We start from the raw sequence: 18,835 nt of genomic DNA, 5'->3' as shown, positions 1-18,835 counted from the left end.
CAGTGGAAAAATCTCAGATTATATATTTTTTTTAATTTAAAATAGCTCTATAGTCCATACTTGTTTTCCCTTTTCTGTATCTATCACATTGATTGTTTTTATGTACCCAGGTGCTATACTTGTATTTTTACCGGGACTAGCAGAAATCAAAATGCTGTATGAACAGCTACAGTCTAATTCTCTCTTCAACAACAGACGCAGTCATCGGTAAGTTCATTGCTTTCCAGATCCTTAAGCATCTGTTGCAGTTACATGCGAAGACAAATAACCAGAACGGTCTCTGATAGCCATCATGCTCTTTAGACCCTGGTGTCACTCCTCAAGCATATGTTTGTGTATGCCAGCTGGAAGGAGGCAAACCGATTTGTTCCGGGGAATCAATCATTCCCATTCCATTAAATAAAAATATTTCTCTTCACTTAGCGTAGTGACTCAGGAAAATTGCATGTAATTTCAGTTGCCACATACAGGGGATGGGAGAAGCCAGTGTAAGTAACAACAAAGAAGTGCTGCCATTTGAGAAAAAAGTAATTTGTAACAGCTTCTTTTCCAGATGTGCATTTTCATATCTAAGGGGACAAGTACTGAAGAGATGAACACTCCCTAGAAGCACAAGGAGGAAGTCTCTTAGCATAAGTCACTGTCTCTGCCTCTCATTCTCTGGATTTCAAGACAGAGGAAAAATAATTCTCTACTGTTAGTGTGCTCTAGGCTCGTTACTCGTACAATATTAACTATTTAGTCCTCTTGACTATACTACTGAGTTTACTCCAGTTTTTCCCAAGGTGGTGTAGGGTTTCTAGTCCTGTGTACACGTTTTGTAAGGCTCATTAGGAACCTTCTCATTTAGAGGAGCTGGGCCCTGAGGGCAGGTTGTAGAGAAGCTGCTGACACTCGGAGGCCAATTGTTAATTTTAATAGAAATTCACCCACCATTAATCCAGTTTCAGCCTTGTGTGCTAGAACACTGAATGTGCTTCTGTTTTCTTTCAGATGTGTGGTACACCCACTTCATTCATCTTTATCCAGTGAAGAGCAGCAGGCAGTGTTCGTAAAACCCCCTGCGGGTGTAACCAAGATCATCATTTCCACCAACATTGCAGAGACATCCATAACCATCGATGATGTTGTCTATGTCATCGATTCCGGGAAAATGAAAGAGAAGAGGTATTTTCCTTTGGCACTGTAAGAGGAAGGCTAAAGATGTCTCGGTGAGGCTGATGTGGCAATGACCGATGCTCTTGAGCTACACGGATTGCCATTTGAAAAAATGTTTTATGAAAACTGTGGGTATATCTGAGTGATTTGTACCAGGACCGTAGTCTTAGAGTCACATGTGGAAATTTTCAGGTTTTACCTTGGAAGTAGTTCTTTTTCCTCTCACTTTTTTTCATATGCTTTCCATGTGCTTGAATGAAAAACAGGTGATCTAGGTGGTGATGGCTGTGTTCATTAGTTTGATTGTCGTAACCATTTCACAGTATACCCATATGTGTCCAAACATCATATTGTGTACCTTAAGTACATACAGTTTTTATTTGTCAAATAAATATAAAAAAGAAAAAGAAAAAAAGAAAAGGCTGTGGAAAGGAACTGTATGTAATTCACCAACATCTAATGCCACTGAAATCTGTGCTGTCTGCTCCCGCCACGGACTAAAATATCCAAGAACACACAGGACCCGTGTCTTTCGGTGGAAGTAAGGTGGTGCATCTGTTCTATCCATGCTCAGTAGGATGTTTTTATAAAATAGTTCATTTTTCCATTTTCTTTTCCTCTGTAGATATGATGCCAGCAAAGGAATGGAGAGCCTAGAAGATACTTTCGTCTCTCAAGCCAATGCTCTGCAGAGGAAAGGTCGAGCAGGCCGTGTTGCCTCTGGGGTCTGCTTCCACTTATTCACCAGCCATCACTTCAATCACCAGCTGTTAAAGCAGCAGCTTCCAGAGATTCAAAGAGTGCCGTTGGAGCAGCTGTGTCTGAGGTACACCTTGATCTTTATGTTCTGGCTTCTGGAAGGTCCACGTTTCTCACCCTAAGTCCCGTGTGTTCTTCTTAGAACATTTTGCTGAGAGTGGACATGGATGAACTCACTCATTTGCAAAGGAAGAGCTCTTCAGTGTTATCTGTACCATTCACTGTAACTTTCTGCGCATGAAGATCTCTTACATTGCAAAGAATGGCCCTAAAGTAGAGCTTAGGAATACATTTGTAACTCAGGAAAGTAATCTAACTGATCAAGAAATTTCTGCTAGGGGCAACACCAATATTAAATCATCAAAGGTAAAAAAAAAAAAAAAAAATCTACAGCCTCATTATCAGGGCGAAGTGCACAAAAACAACTTGAAAAACACCCTCATTTACCCGATGAACAAAGAAGAACAAATACCATAAAATGGGATTTAATAAATGAATGATCAAACTCAGTGTTACTGAAGCTGGGCAACATTTGGTGGTTGAAATGTGGTTGGCATTATGTAAGAACTCACACTATCCCGGCCCTCTGACCCAGGCACTGCTTTGAGGGAGTATGCCCATAAAATAATAACCCAAAGCAAAAAGAGTTACTTATACAAAGATGTCATAGCTCTCCTTTTATCCAGCAGGTATATTTTGAAAGCCTTCCATTTGCCAGGGGTTGAGCTAAGCACTAGAGATACAAGACCCAGGCCCCACTTTGAAGTGTCCACAGTCAGGTCTTAAGAAGTTGGGCAAGCAGTTGTCTTGAACTAAGGTAGTAACGGTGCAAATGAAGAGGAGCAAAGGGATTTGAGAAATCTGAAAGTTGAATGACCCATGAGGGAGGATGAAAAAGGGGAAAATATAATCACATAGTACATATGATTTAAAAACAGCTCAGGGGCACCTGGGTGGCTCAGTCGGTTGGGTGTCCCAACTCTTGATTTTGCTTAAGTCATGATCTCAGGTTGGGAAGATCAAGCCCCACTTCGGGCTCTATGCTCAGCTCAGAGTCTGCTTAAGATTCTCTCTCTCCCTCCCCCTTGGACTTTTCCCCCCGCAAAAAAAAGACAAAGAAAATGTATTTAAACTAGCATTGTCAGCTTATGAAAGCATATGTCTGGGAAATTATCAACTATTTTTGTTCAAGAAAGAAGCTTACTCCTCTGTGTCATCTCTCCAGAAATAAAATGGACAAATTACTATTTTGTTTTCTTTTTGTAGAATTAAAATTTTAGAGATGTTTAGCACTCACAATCTCCAGTCTGTGTTCTCTCGGCTCATTGAGCCGCCACACACTGACTCTCTCCGCGCCTCAAAAATACGATTACGAGACTTAGGAGCATTAACTCCAGATGAAAAGCTGACCCCCCTAGGGTATCACTTGGCCTCTCTGCCCGTGGATGTGAGAATCGGCAAACTGATGCTGTTTGGGTCTATCTTCCGCTGTCTGGATCCTGCCCTCACCATTGCTGCCAGTTTGGCTTTTAAGTCTCCTTTTGTAAGTAAACACCATTCATCTAAACTGGAGTCCACGGGTCTCTAAGGGGACCATGGGGGCTTCAGGGTTATGTGAGCCTCCCCACACGTTTTCTTGTGAGGACGATAGATGAGAAGTCTTAGGTCACAATGTCTATAACTTTTGTCTGATCCTTAAAGAAATCCATGCCTCAAATGAAGACTAAGAACTGAAGATCCAATTTACTGAAAGAATCTAAATGGGCATTTTATTGTATCTGCTCCAACCTTGTGCATTAAAGAAAAATCAGAAAATGCAAGCAAGCAAAAGTGCCCCAGCATGACTTTAAAAGGCAGTAAATACATTGGACTGCTTTTTTTTAAAACAGCTTTCTTAAAATACAATTTGCCCATTTAAGTTATACCTCCAGTAGTTTTTAGTTTATGTGGTCCTCATCATGGTCAGTTTTAGAACATTTTTATTACCTCATAAAGAAACCCCTTAGCAGTCATTCCCCTTTCCCTCTCTAATCCCTCATCCTCTGTAGCCCTGGGCGACCACCTGTTGGCTTTCTGTCTTCATAGATTTACCTCTTCCAGATGTTTCATATTAACGAAATAATACATGGTCTTTTGTGACTGGATTCTTCACTTAGCATAATGCTTCTAAGGTGCATCTGTGTTGTAGCATAACCAGTACTTCGTTCTTTGCCTAATAATATTCCTTCTAATGGACGTGCCCCGTATTGTTTTTCTGTCCGCACTGGATGGACATTTGCTGGTAAACGCTCATGTACAAGTTTTTAATGTAGACAAATGTTTTTATTGGTCTTGGGTACATACCTAGGAGTAAAATTACTAGATCAAATGGTAACTCTATTTTGAACTTTCTGAAGAACTTCCAGTTCTTTTCCCAGAGTAGCTGCACATTACATTCCACCAGCCAGGGTTGCAGTTTCTCCCCATCTTCACCAACACTTGTTATTATCTGACTTTTTTAACTATAATCTTCCTAGGGGGTGTGAATTTGTAGTTTCGACTTGTGTTTCTCTAATGGCTAATGATAGTAAACATCTTTTCATTTGCCTGTTTGCCATTTGTATATCTTCTTGCAAGGAATGTCTATTCAGATCCTTTGCCCACTTTTTAATTGGGTTATTCATGTTTTTATTACTGATTTGTAAGGGTTGTTTATATATTCTGGAAATAGGTCAGAGAGAAATACGATTTGCATGTATTTTCTCCCATTCCGTGGGTTACCTTTTTCACTTTCTTAATATGTCCTTTGAAACATGGAAGTGTTTAATTTTGATGAAGTCCAGTTTATCCAGTTTTCTGTTCCTTGAGCTTCCATTGTCATAGTTAAGAATACTAAAAAAAAAAAATACAAAATACCAAAAAAGACTCCATTGCCAAAATAGCTGAAGGGGAATGGAAGATACAGGCTTCCAGTTACAGAATAAGTCTTGGGAGTAAAAGGCATAGCACAAAGACTATAGTCAACAATATTGTAACAGTGTTGTATGATGACAGGTGGTAGCTACAATTTGTGGTGAGCATAGCATAAGGTATCAATTATTGACTTGTCAAATCGCTATGTTGTATACCTAAAACTAATATAACACTGTGTGTCAACTACACTCAAAAAAAAATCCATTGCCAGATCCAAAGTTATGAAGATTTATCCCATTTATCCCTATGTTTTTTTTCTAAGGCTTATAGTTTCATTTTTACTTATTTTTTAGCAGGGGGTAGCAGCAGAGGGAGAGGGAGAATCTTAAGCAGACTCCACGCTCAGCGTGGAGCCTGACGTGGGGCTCGATCTCACAACCCTGAGATTGTGACCTGAGCTGAAATCAAGAATAGGATGCTTAACCAACTGAGCCACCCGGGTGCCCCATAGGAGTCTTATAGTTTTTGCTCTTACATTATGGCCTTTGGTCTATTTTGAGTTAATTTTTGTAAATGGCATGAGATAAGAGATAAGAATCCAACCTCATTCTTTTGCATATGACTATTCAAGCATCCCAGTACCATTTGTTGAAAAGACTATTCTTTCGCCATTGAATGGTCTTGGCATTCTTGTCAAAATTCATGAGGCGCCTGGCTGGCTCAGTCCATATAGCATGCAACTCTTGATCTTGGAGTTGTAAGTTCTTCAAACCCCACATTGGGTGTAGAGATTATTTAAAAATAAAATCTTCAAGAATAAAAGAAAGAAAGAAAGGAAGAAAGAAAGAAAGGCCACAGTAAAATGTGCTCTTCAAACCTGGTTTTCCTCGTTTAGGTGTCTCCCTGGGATAAAAAAGAGGAAGCTAACCAGAAAAAGCTAGAATTTGCATATGCAAACAGCGACTATCTGGCTCTTCTACGAGCATATAAGGTAAATATGTGTATATATATATAAAATATATATATATACCTCATATACCTCATATACCTCAACTGGTCATATACCTCAACTATTATATATATATAATTATATATTGCATATTATATTAAAATATATAATATTTTCTTATATAAAGGAATTATATACATAATATATAAATAAAATATATAATTATATATAATATATATATTCTGGTCATACATCTCAGCTATTAAGTTATATATAGATATATATACATATAACTATATTTATGTATACATATACATATAACGTATATGTATACATATACATATATATATATATATATGTATATGTGTACACACGCACACACACAACTTAATAGCTGAGGTGTATGACCAGAATTGGCACTAAAGAGTCAGTTCACTTTTATTTTCTTCCAAATTTAGGGATGGCAGCTAAGTACGAAAGAAGGAATGCGTGCAAGTTACAATTACTGCAGACAGAACTTCTTGTCTGGAAGAGTTCTTCAGGTGAGTTGTTTCTGTGCGCGTTTGTTTTTGTTTATTTTCTGTTATAGCCGCACACCAGAGGGTGTTGCAACTTTGTCTCCCTTGTCCTGCTTCAACATTGAAAGTGTCATTTCTGGAATATGCTTGGCTTTATCAGCTGTTGTATAAAACACACTACTGTTTTACATCCTCTGACATGAGGCCTTCTGCACTGAACCTTTCAACTGACCTACTTTTCCTCTTTTCAGTGAATCTGTGTTTACTTATGTGGAGGATAGAAGAATACAGACACAGTGACAGTTGCTGCTCACCAGAAGTCAGTTTTTTTAGGAATTCTACCAAGCATTCTTTTTTTTTTTTAAGATTTTATTGATTTATTTGAGAGACAGAGATCACGACTAGGCAGAGAAGCAGGCAGAGAGAGAGGAGGAAGCAGGCTCCCTGCTGAGCAGAGAACCCGATGCGGGGCTCGATCCCAGAACCCTGGGATCATGACCTGAGCCGAAGGCAGAGGCTTTAACCCACGGAGCCACCCAGGCACCCCTCTACCAAGCATTCTTAATCTGGATCTTTAAACCCCTGAAATTATATGCAAAATCATATGCTTATACATATGTGCTTTACTCTGGAAAGAGGGACCATCATATTCTCAGAGCGGTCTGTGACCATCACCAAACTCCTTACTTTCTCCACAAAACCAGAGAATGAGTACTGAACCAGGTTTTATTCATTTTCCTTATGTCCGTCAGAGGCTGAGATGTCAATAATGAGTGCACAGAAAAAGTAGGTTTCTTATCTTCTGGGCCATAGTGGAGAGGGCTCTGTCCTCTGTTGTGACAGTGTTGTAGGTGCCTTCCACAGTGGTAGAAGAAGCCAGAATACTGGCGGTACCCATCTTTACAAAGCATCTGTTTTCCTCAGAGATTTTCAGGTGGGGTAAGGGGAAGGACTTTGATTTCGTATTAAAAGATGTCCTGGAGTAGAATACAAAATTAATGTCCTTAGTGCTTACCACTATCTGACATTTATTTATTTATCTATCTATCTAATCTGTCTATCCCAGAAGCTCCCTCAGAGCAGAGATCTTGCCACATTCTTTGACACTGTAGCCCGAGTGCCCGGAACAGTGTTTAGCACACAGTTGTCACTCAGTCAAGATCAATAGAAGAAGTGCAGAAGTGAATGAATGTGGTTATTAAAATGAAGTAAGACTTCAAATCCTGCTCTTCACCTTCGTTCTTGTCTGCCTTGAGGTGTACTACCCTGAGGCATCGCAAGAGGACATAGGCTCTAGCTTTGTCCTAAGGACACCAAAAACAGTAACTTTCAGTCCTGGCTGCACATTAGATTTACCTGAGGAGGCTTAACAAAATAAATGAATAAAAATGCCCAGTTCCCCTCCAGGCATTACATCTGGATCTCTGTGAATGGGGCCTGAACATCTGTGTATTGCCGTTGTTGGGTGCACCAAGGGATTCTAGTATGCAGCCAGGCTTGAGAACCCCTGGTCTGGAGGGTATGTTATGTGGAAGGTGCAGTCACAGATATGTCCTCAAGTTATTAATATTTAAGTGTAAAATGATATTTCCTTCAAATTATATTTCCTGTGAAACGTATTCATTTTCTTCAGGATGTATGTACATTTTGCTGTGATCTGAAATGTCCATCAGAGTTCCCTCTTCTCACTAAAGAGAGTAAGATTTATCAATGAAAACCTTGTCATAATAGAGAAGTCCTAGCTATATTTTGCCATGTTATCCATGTGTAAGTGAGGCATTTCAAGAAAATACTTAAGCTGTCATCAAGAGACAGGAGAGTATTGCATGGCTCACAGTTCCTTCGACTGTCCTTACCGCCTTCTCTATCTTCTGATACTCTATTTGAAGTATGGCCAAAAGAGAAAGAGTTCTGTTCCTTTCTTTTTCACACTTGTGCTCAGCTACACAAAGTGGTATTATGTGATCCAAATCCAAACCACATAATAATGTCCTTATTCCTAGGAAGAGATGTGAGCCAGAGAGATCACAAGGTAATAGAAAGTAAGTTCTGAACTGGGTGTTCTGCATCCATTGATAAAGAACACTAACCACTCTAGGCTCCAGGGAGAAGCTAAGGGGACCAGAGCAGAAATGTAAGTAGGAAAAACTAGACAATGTCACAGCACCTTAAGTTGGGGGTCCAAAGTAAACTATATTTTTTTGCTGTTCTAAGAATTGCCGGAAAAGTCAGACCTACCCCAAATCCAATGAATGAGTTTTTGAAGGGGGAAAAAAAAAGTGTTGTTGTTGTTTTTTCCCCACTTCTTTCAGGAAATGGCCAGCCTCAAACGACAATTCACTGAACTGTTATCAGATATAGGCTTTGTAAAGGAGGGACTCAGAGCAAGGGAAATTGAGAAAAGAGCCCAAGGAGGAGATGGTATCTTGGACGCCACAGGAGAAGAGGTAACGAATGTGTAGTTAGTTCTTTTATTCATCTTTAATTAGTACACAGATAGTATATTAACTCACTTAATATTTCATTTAAGCCCTCTTGAGCAGTGGGCTTGATGCCATTCTTGATTTTCTTTCCACAAATAAGTATCAGGTAACACTCCTAAAAACAGGAGGGTTTTTCTGTTAATTTTTGCTACTTTTTTTTTTAATTTCACACCTGTTCTTTTTCTTTTTTTAAGGTTTATTTATTTATTTGATAGAAAGAAAGAGCGGGGGCATAGAAGCGGGAGGGGCAGAGGGAGAGGGATAGAGAAACTGAAGAAGACGTCAAGCTGAGCACAGAGCCTGATGCAGGGCGCGATCCCACCGCGACCTGAGCTGAAACCAAGAGTCGGATGCTTAACCGACTGCACCACCAGGTGTCCCCACACCGGTTCTTGATAAGCCTATAAGTGGTGAAATAGATGTTTCAATAATGTCTTCTTAAATCACACCAGCCTTTTTCCAACCGGGGATAGTTTTTTTTTTATATGACCACAGGAAGAACGCCTCTTCAAGAAGAACCGGATGCCGCTCTGTTCCCAGTGCAGTTAGTACTTTCTGCAGATCATGAGCATCTTGGCCTGAGCCTTGGGCACACTGGCTTTTAACTGCTTTGCAGGGACCCAGAGCTACTGTGGGCTTCTTGGAGTACATCCTATGTGAATATGGTCCAGTAGTCTTACTTTTCACTTAGAAAGAAGGAATTTTTCTAGCAAAAATATAGAAACTAGGTATTTTAGTTTTGTTTTAAGACCGAAATCAAATGAAATATAATGGTAAATTCCAGGGTACAAACAGAGGTAGCCACATTACTGATAAGATCAATGCTGTCTTTCTCTCATAGGCAAACTCCAATGCTGAGAACCCCAAGCTGATATCAGCAATGCTGTGTGCTGCTCTTTATCCAAATGTAGTGCAGGTAACAAACATTTTTCCTAGGTTCTCCCACTTCTTGTTTGATCTGTAGCCAAGGGACATAAGCTAAAACATACACATTAACCATGTTAAAGAGACACCTACAAAGACTCACAGAACCTTTTAAACTTTGTATACATTTCCAGTCCTTCAGTTCCCCAAATCTGTTCAGATACATTGTTCAAGAACACATTTATTTTATAAAATGAGGTGCCTTTTTAATCCTTCTGACATATTATGATGTTCTAAAAATTTAAATGGACATAAATGTCACACAGCCGGGTAACCTGTGCATAACTAGCCTTCTATATTAGACAGAAGTTTGGTTCTACTACAGTTTCTCCTCTGGCCTCTGCTCAGGACTGCAGTTAGATGAGAACAAAATCAAATAAGCCAGGGCTCTGCTGTGGGACCACCTATGGCCAGCCTTCTGGAATACCCTCCTCTATGTGCTATTGGACTTTTACCTAAGTTTTAATTATCCAGTCCTTGCCAAACCTAGAAAGACCAAAGTTTGTCTGAGTGCTAAATTGTTTCTCATTTAACATTTTGTTAAATGCTCAGTTGACATCTGCTGATGAATTTCTGGCACAGAAATTCAGTACTTGCATGCTTTTCAAACCATTTGAACTTTATTTTAAAAAACCATTTGAAACAAAAGTATGGAGATAGAGGGGAAAAAAAGCAAAACCAAGGACTGGGAAGAATAAAGCAGGCAGAGCATAAACTTTTAGGGCAATGAAAAGATTCTGTGTGATACCATTGTAATAGGTGCACATCATTTACATTTACACAAACCCATAGAATATACACGACCAAGAGCGAACCCTAAGGTAAATTATGGGCTTTGGGTGATTATGATGTGACACAGGTTTTTAAAAATTATAATACTCGTGCTGTCAGAAGCCCTCCACAATGAACCCTGTCACTCTTAGTGGGAGTATAAATTGATACACCCATTCTAGATTTCATTTCTGAGGACTTGTTAGGAAATAATTGCAGATATGCATAAAGGTACAGCAAAGCAAATGTTCATTCTAGTTCTGTTTATAATTGCAAACAGTCTGAAGTACCAATAAGAGGGAATTTATTAGCTAAATTTATTTTAGATCTTTATAACTAGGTTAGCCATTTAGAATTGTGTTTTAAGAAAATATTTAACAATGTGGAAAGATGTTCTCAATGTATTAAGTTTACAAAGTAGATTGGAGAAAATGATCCTACATTAGTTTCAATGCGTGTATATTTTTATGTCATACATTTATAGTTTCTCTGTTTCTGTATATAAACAAATCTAGGACTGAAAACTAAAATGTTTATCAAATATAGTGCTAATTATTTCTTAATTGTGTGATTACAGGATATCATTATTTTCTTCTTCTTTCCTAATACTTGCATGGAAAAAAAATGTGTGTGTGTGTGTGTGTGTGTATAATTATCCCCCCCCACCCCCACCAAAAATACCTGTTGTTTAGGTGAAAAGCCCAGAAGGGAAATTTCAGAAGACCAGTACCGGAGCTGTCAGAATGCAACCCAAATCAGATGAGTTGAAGTTTGTCACCAAGAACGATGGCTACGTGCACATCCACCCTTCGTCAGTGAACTATCAGGTCGGAATGGTGGGGTACACCTGCATTTACATATGGCAGGCCTTACGGAGAGCAGCACAGTCCCTTCAAGTCAGCCCAACCTCCTTCCATCATTCTCTGTCCCAGCAGCGCCACTGACTTGGGGAAGGTTGAATAAGCATGAATAGACTAGAAATTGGACTGTCTGGGGAAAGACTATTTCCATGTTAAGAAAATTCTACTGGATACTGAGAAAATGCTCAAACCTGCTTTCAGATGTATAATTGTTTCTCTACAGCGGTCATTTCTTTTTTTTTTTTTTTTTTTTTTTTTAAAGATTTTATTTATTTATTTGACAGAGAGAGATCACAAGTAGACAGAGAGGCAGGCAGAGAGAGAGAGAGAGAGAGAGAGAGAGGGAAGCAGGCTCCCCGATGCGGGCCTTGATCCCAGGACCCTGAGATCATGACCTGAGCCGAAGGCAGCGGCTCAACCCACTGAGCCACCCAGGCGCCCCAGCGGTCATTTCTTAAGAAGTCAGGCTGTAACTGCATCACTAAATGTGTGTCTTAAAAGGGAACGGCCTGAACTTGCCGATGGCGCCTCCTAGGTGCTTCTTCTCCTGCTGCTGCCGCTGCGGGGCTGCACTCCCACTGCTCTGCTCAACTCACCACAGGTTACACATGGCCTCCTAGTTGTCAAACCCAGAGAACACATTCTCTCCCCCTGGTCCTCATCAAACTTGACTCTTGCATAGTATTAGACAGCACTAACCTCCTGTCCTGAAACCATCTTTTTTTTTTTTAAGATTATTTATTTATTTATTTGACAGAGAGAGACACAGTGAGAGAGGGAACACAAGCAGGGAGAGTGGGAGAGGGAGAAGCAGGCTTCCTGCTGAGCAGGGAGCCCAATGTGGGGCTCGATCCCAGGACCCTGGGATCGTGACCCGAGCTGAAGGCAGACGCCTAACAACTGAGCCACCCAGGCACCCATGAAACTATCTTTGATATGGTTTTGCTCCTGAAATGCCACTTTCTTCTTTATCTCTCTCTCTCTCTCTGATCATCCCCGACACTTCTTTGACTAGTTCCTCTTCCTTTGCTCCGAAATTGTGGTTCTGTCCGTAGGCCTCCTTTTCTCCATATGTTCCAGTTTACTCTTCCCGAACCTTCAGGGCATTGTGATTCTGATTGCTACCTCCATGCTGTCACAGAGCCCCAGATCCCTGTCTCAGGGCCTGGGCTGCTTCTGAGCGCTCCTGCTGGAGCTCATCAGCCGGATGCCTGCCAGTCACCTCAGACTCATTATCTTCCTCTTCCCTCTTCTCTTCTTTTCTTCCCTGTCTCGGTGAATGGCACCATCCCAGTCAGAGCCCTGCGGTCACAGGGTCCCTGCCACTCTTCTCCTTACTCCAGTCCATTTGGACCGCAGGTCCCAGCAGTTGCACCTTCCGACACTCTTGGATGGGCCTACTCCTTTTCTTCCCACCGTCCCTTCCTCAGTTCAAACCCGAACATCTGTCTCCTGCCTAAAGTGCTATCACGATCTGACTTTTAGTCCTTTCTCTGGGTCCTGCTGCCAAAATTAACTTTGCAAAACACACATTCAGTCATGCCATTCCCTGGCTTAGAACTCTTCCTGTGTGGAATCTCCTGCAAATGCTCCTGGGACCCTGCGTGCCTGCCCCTCCTGTACCATATCCCCCACCGCTCCTCCCTCAGTCCTTCTGTGTGCCATGACGTTGGACACACTTCCTCAGGATCTGGAATGACATTCTCATTCTCAGCAGGCTCCTAGCCTTTGAGCTTCCATGAGGAAGCTCTCCCTCAAAGTTGCTTTTTACTTCCAGTTCTGCCATCGTGCAGCGTGCATTTTATCCACTGTTGTGTTTATCGCATTATTTTATGGTTTATGGTACATTTCCTTCGTGGAATTGTGAAATTGCTAAAGACAGGAATTGTATGTCTGCATTTTTATATTCTCGATGTCTAGCGTGGTGCCTAACCAAAGCAGATGCTCAATAAAACTTTGAGGGGAGATGGAACAAAAGAGGATAGGAGGACGGAGGAAGAGAATTTGAAGTGTTAGGACTGGTCAGCCCCCTGCAACTACTGAGTAACATGTCTGCAAAGCATGAAAAGGGTCTCCTTAAAGCCCAGAAGAATTTGAGGTCTGGGAGGTCATCTGGTCTCTCAGCCGCACATGTACTTAGGAGCTAGAGGTCTGAGTTAGCTCCACTCCTCTTCCAAGGTTACCATGGCATTCATGCCATGAATCCAAACTATTCATGCATCTGTTCAGTGTCTACTAGCGACTCCTCTGTGCCAAGCACTGTGGCAGGCTGTGGAAGACAGTGGATGAACTAGACAGACAAGGGCTCTATCCTCAGGGAGCTTCTGTTCTGCTGAGGAAGACAGGCAAGAAACAAGTAAACAGATCGTCTCAAGTCAGTGACAAATGCTACTAAAAGAAATAAAACAGAATAAGAGTTTGAGAGTGACAGGAGAGGGGCCATTTTGCTGAGTGGTCAGGGAAGAGCTCTCCGAGGAGAAAACAACTGAGCAGATCCTAAATGCAGTGAAGGCCGAGCCATGGAGATATCTAAGGAGAGAACATTCCAGCAGAGGAAATGAAGTGGGAGGCACACTGGTGTGCTGGCGGGGGCGGGGGACGCAGGCCAACGGCCAGGACAGGCAGAGTGGGACATGAGGAGCCAGAAGAGCAGCTGTGCTGGGACAAGCAGGCAGGGCCAGGTACAGGGCCATGGTACAGGCCGTGGTAAGGATCTGAGGTTTTCTTCTTAGTCCCCGGCGGGTTTTGAGCATACCTTTTTAAGGGATCACGGTGGCTGCTGGGTGGGAAAGAGACTGAAGAGGGAAAGCAGAAGGCTGGCGAGCACGAAGGAAGCCACAGAGGTGGCCTGGGGAGTCGGTAAGGCTCCGAGCTGAGGTGGTCAGTTCCTTATGTTTTAGGAAATAGAACCGACAGGACCTCATGATAATTTCGGTGGAGTGAGGGGAAAGAACAGTTGAGGATGGCCTCCAATTCGGGACGTGAGCGTCGAGGTGAATGGGACAGTCATGTCCTGAGCGGGAGGGGAATACTGTAAGGAGGGGAACATCAAGAATTCCTTTTGAACGTGGTACTTCTTAGGTATCCAGGGTGAGACGCCAGGAAGGCAGTCGCACGTGGAAGCCTGGCCTTAGGGGACAGGTACCGGCTGGAGAGAACTAGCGGCGTCGTTCACGGACAGGTGGTGCTTCAGTCTGTGGAAGGGGGGAGTTCCCCTCCGGCTGACAGTGTCATCACCTGAGGCTTTCTGTTCCAGGTCAGACACTTTGACAGCCCCTACCTGGTGTACCATGAAAAGATCAAAACTAGTCGGGTGTTCATTCGAGACTGCAGTGTGGTGTCCGTGTACCCACTGGTCCTGTTCGGGGGAGGCCAAGTGAGCGTGCAGCTTCAGAGAGGGGAGTTTATTGTGTCCTTGGATGACGGTTGGATCCGTTTTGCAGCTGCTTCGCATCAGGTAAGGGCTAGTGGGCCTGTCTGTGAGGCGTGGGCCCTGAGGGGTTTTGTGCTGTGAAGTAGAGGGCATTCCTTCAGGGGCCGAGGACGACAGAGCTTAGGAAGAGTGAACGATGAGAGGGGCGGTGGGTCATGGAGAGCGACTGAGGCTAGACAGAGGCCGGAGCTAGAGGCTCAGTGAGAGACTGGGAAGTGCATGGGGAGGGGAGCCCAGTTCGGGGTGGTGTGAAGGGTTTGGGACAGTGAGTGAGTGAGTGAGTTATTGGACCTTCCTAATTGTTGTACAAATAACACATGTTCACCAAAGAAAAACCAGAAAATGTAGATGAGCAAAAATAAACAAAATCACCCTGATTCTACCACTACCATTAAGGAAAAAATAAAAGTAACGGGTCTGAATTCTTTTATTCTCAGGTCTCACATATTCACTGTTGGAATCTCTGCAGAAACATTTAAGGAGGAATATATGTTTAGGAAATAAAAATTCATTTTAACATTTGCATCTGGTAGAAAGGTAGCAAGAAGCAGAAACGCCAACTCAAACATTCATGTGAATTTATTGGCACATTTAACTGTAAATTCTAAAGCAGCATAGTCCAATAAAAATATGCGAGCCATATATATAATTTGTTTTTCTAGTAGCCACATGTAAAAAATAGGTGAAACTAATCTTAATTTTATTTAATGTAATACAGCTAAAAAGTTTTAATTTCAACATGTAATCAGTATAAGAATTTATTGAGATATTTTATACTGGGTTTTTATACTAAATCTTTAAAATCTGGGTGTACTTTACACTCACAGCACATCTGTTCAAACTTGCCATTAGATTAGCCACATGTGACAGGTATCTGCCATCTTGCATGGAAAAGTTCTAGAAGGCCAGGCATGGTTGGTTTAATTCAGCAGCTCAAGTATAACAAAAGCCTGGCTGACCTCATGGTAGCAGTGTGACTGCCATAGCTCCAGGCCTCACATCTGTGCAGCAGCAAACTGCAGGAGTGGAGACAAGAAACTTCCTCTCCTAAATCAATTTCTCTAGCCAAAGGAATGTCATAAACTCTAAGGCCCAGATGATCTGAGTGACTCACTCTGGCAAAGCTCATGGCGTCAGCCTGTTGGAGTTAGGTTGGGGTGCAAACTGCACGGTTGCCACATGATCGGGGAGCAGCAAACCATGTTGGGAAGACCTCTCCGTGCCCACCACACAGAAGCATAAGAAAACGCCATAAAAAATGTGGAGCTATTTCTTACCATGAAAGCATCAAATGTATCCCAAAGCTATAGATTTTTTGGTTTAATGTCTAGCATTTTAAATTCTCCATTTTCCTGCTTCTCCTCTTGAAGCAAATTGTAAAAGTTGACCAGGCTTTAATTTGCAGAACACTACATAGAAGCCATTCTTCCAGATTTAATCTTTTCTTTAAATGAGATGTGCTAGAGGAGCCTTTTTATAATAGTTTTCATTTATTATATTGCAGAGCTGACATTGAGTGAATGTTCTTATAGTTGCATCAAGAAATTTTAGAAGCCCTTTAGAATAAAAATGTGTTTAGTTTCTCCTCCCCACCCCCGCATGGAGTTAAAATTACTACCGGAAATCTAGATAATGATAATCATCAGTGGGACCTTACCTTTACTAACCTTTCCTCCCCTGGTGCCCCAATCACTGCTCACATTGCAACTTTCATTTTAGGTGGCCGAATTAGTAAAGGAACTCCGTTGTGAACTTGACCAGCTCCTCCAGGATAAGATAAAAAACCCAAGCATAGATCTGTGTACATGTCCTCGAGGATCCCGGATCATCAGCATGATTGTGAAACTTGTCACCACACAATAAAGACCAGTCTCAGGAGAGTGCTTGCTATTCCGCTGCTTCTTGCTCACCTGGGAAGTAGCAGCAGCACCTCTCCCCCCAGGCAGGCTCCGCGCTCAGGGCTGCCCCGGTGAAGGAGCCCAGGGCAGGCACCGCGCAGGCCCTGAGGCACCGCACACCTTCAGGGAAGGTTCCCAGACTGAGTATTTCTGACAGAACAAGGACACTCCCAGCACAATTTGGAGTGTCCGTGGGAGGCAGTCGAAGAAACCGGCTTGCCTCTCTTTTTCTCTGTGACTATCCCGAAATGAGTGAAATTCACCTCATCATACAAAAGCGAATGTTTAATACGATTTGGTTTTAATCTATGTATTTTTTTTCTCCTTTTTTACTGGGGTGAGATAGGAGCATGAGGAGAAATACTGAATTTTTTTTCTATCGTAAAAGCTCATCTGAAAGAAATTAGAATAGAGAAGGACAAAAAATCATGTAAGCAAGAAAAATTAAAATTTCATGTTAGGCTATTAGCTACGAAGTAAACTTAAACTTGATCTGTGAGAGATTTTTATTTTACTCATTAAAGGTCAGCCTAAAAAACCTGAAGAGCTCTTATTTGTTTTTAAAGTGCAAGCTGGTTTTATCCTTACCGTTCTTCTTCTTAGAAGCAGAAGAGTCTAGGTGTCTTTGTTCTGTTTTCAGATTTCCATTTAGGAATCTCTGCTCTTTCTTAGGAGCACCCAGATCTAATGGCCACATTGCACATTACCCAGCGAGGAATTTTGACGGTCTTCTCAGAGCAGACTTGGCACAGTCGAGGTAGAAAAGGTTGCCATGCCAGTGTCAGATTTTCAGCCATAAAAGTATCTTCCAGGAGGCTGCTTATTTTCAACCACCCCTTAGGTGAATGGGGAGCTAGCATTTTGAAAAACTATCAGTACATTGATATTTTCTTTAGGTATTTACCCGTGTGGCCAGGAAGCATCGCAGAGAGCTGAGTAGAAAAAATATTCTTACGTTTGTGTGGCGCTCGGGTAGTCACTGCAGGTTTTATACTATAGATGGAATTCAGACTAATCAGCAGAACCACCACAGTGAAGGGTGTTCCCTTTTCACAGTATTATTTCAGTTAAATTTTTAGGAAACCTTCTAGGCTGTCTGAAATGGTCACTGCCCAGCGTGTTTAATTAAGCCTTGGCGCGCTCGAAGAGCTTAGACTCTAAGTAGTATTGTTTAAAAGGCATTAATTCACGTCATCACTTTAAATTCAAAAACACGCATATGCATAGCACCTGCAGTATTCAAATTCTGACTTGCAACGGAAACCAGGCTCACATCACAGAACTGCTCAGGAGAAATGAAGACGACCACACTAACCCTCTAAAACATCTTTTGGAACCAGTTCTGACTCTCGGTGCTACAGTGGAGCTGATGCTGGCTGCCCCCCGCCCCCAGAGACATCTGCCCAAGCAGACCTGCAGCTTTCCACGCGGGTTTGCAGCAGAGCATACAGCGGGGAGGAAACTGCACAACTTTCCATCCTGAGCGCTGAGAAATAATTCCCCTCGGGGAAGCTATCCTTGGGCTGGTTACTTGTAGCCACACACAAATGCACAACTCATTTCACAGACGTGCCAGAATGTGGAAGAGATCAGGAAACCTTGACTGAAGACACTGAGTAAGAAAATCCTCCCTGCCAAAACCAAACTTCTTAAGCCCCAGCAGTAAAATTATGAAGTCAATGAAACAGGATGACTTCTTCACAATTGAAGGTCAGAATGCAGTATGGCATTTCACGGTGAAATCGGATTTCTAAACCCCAGCAAGATGGTCAGCACTTAATGTTCATTTTATGGAGAATTCTGTAAATGTTGTAAATGTCTGCAGTATTTGTTTTACTGGAATCTAGCTAGGGAACAATATTGGTAAAGTACTTGCTACAAAATTAGTCTGCATTGGGGTTTTGTAATCTGGGTCTATGGGGAGTTCTCAGGAAATGAGAATAGGTAAACATTCTTGCAGAGGTGGTCATAGGTTGGCAAAGCACTAGTTTTGTCTTCTTCCTCCTTGAGTTCCGTATCTGAATATTACAATTCAGACTCCCTGACAAGTAATGAACTTTGGTCTTTATCCTCCCATTCTATTATTCGGGCAGTTTAACTAATACACCAAAGTGCACAGCCTGTGGATCTGTATGCATATGGTAAATGTTCTTTTTCCTTTCTAGGCAGTGGTTGGAATATGTCCTTAAG

The 18,835-nt window shown here is 41.9% G+C and overlaps 1 protein-coding gene across 1 annotated transcript in view; it reads left to right on the top strand.

Annotated features, from left to right (window-relative positions):
• The window catches only part of DHX57 (DExH-box helicase 57), a 56,085-nt gene extending 38,896 nt beyond the window's left edge, over positions 1-17,189 (top strand). Inside the window, 11 exon segments of the mRNA XM_047744701.1 lie at positions 111-207; positions 994-1,167; positions 1,784-1,984; positions 3,184-3,460; positions 5,705-5,800; positions 6,217-6,300; positions 8,589-8,723; positions 9,601-9,675; positions 11,147-11,281; positions 14,571-14,771; positions 16,467-17,189. Of these exon segments, the coding sequence (XP_047600657.1) occupies positions 111-207; positions 994-1,167; positions 1,784-1,984; positions 3,184-3,460; positions 5,705-5,800; positions 6,217-6,300; positions 8,589-8,723; positions 9,601-9,675; positions 11,147-11,281; positions 14,571-14,771; positions 16,467-16,610 (1,619 nt within the window). The 3' untranslated portion in view covers positions 16,611-17,189.
• The last annotated feature ends 1,646 nt before the right edge of the window (positions 17,190-18,835 follow it).

Source organism: Lutra lutra, chromosome 9 (assembly GCF_902655055.1).
Source record: "Lutra lutra chromosome 9, mLutLut1.2, whole genome shotgun sequence".
Taxonomy (NCBI): Eukaryota; Metazoa; Chordata; class Mammalia; order Carnivora; family Mustelidae; genus Lutra; species Lutra lutra.
Note: the sequence above shows the minus strand (reverse complement) of the source record. Positions and strands in the feature narration are given on the sequence as shown.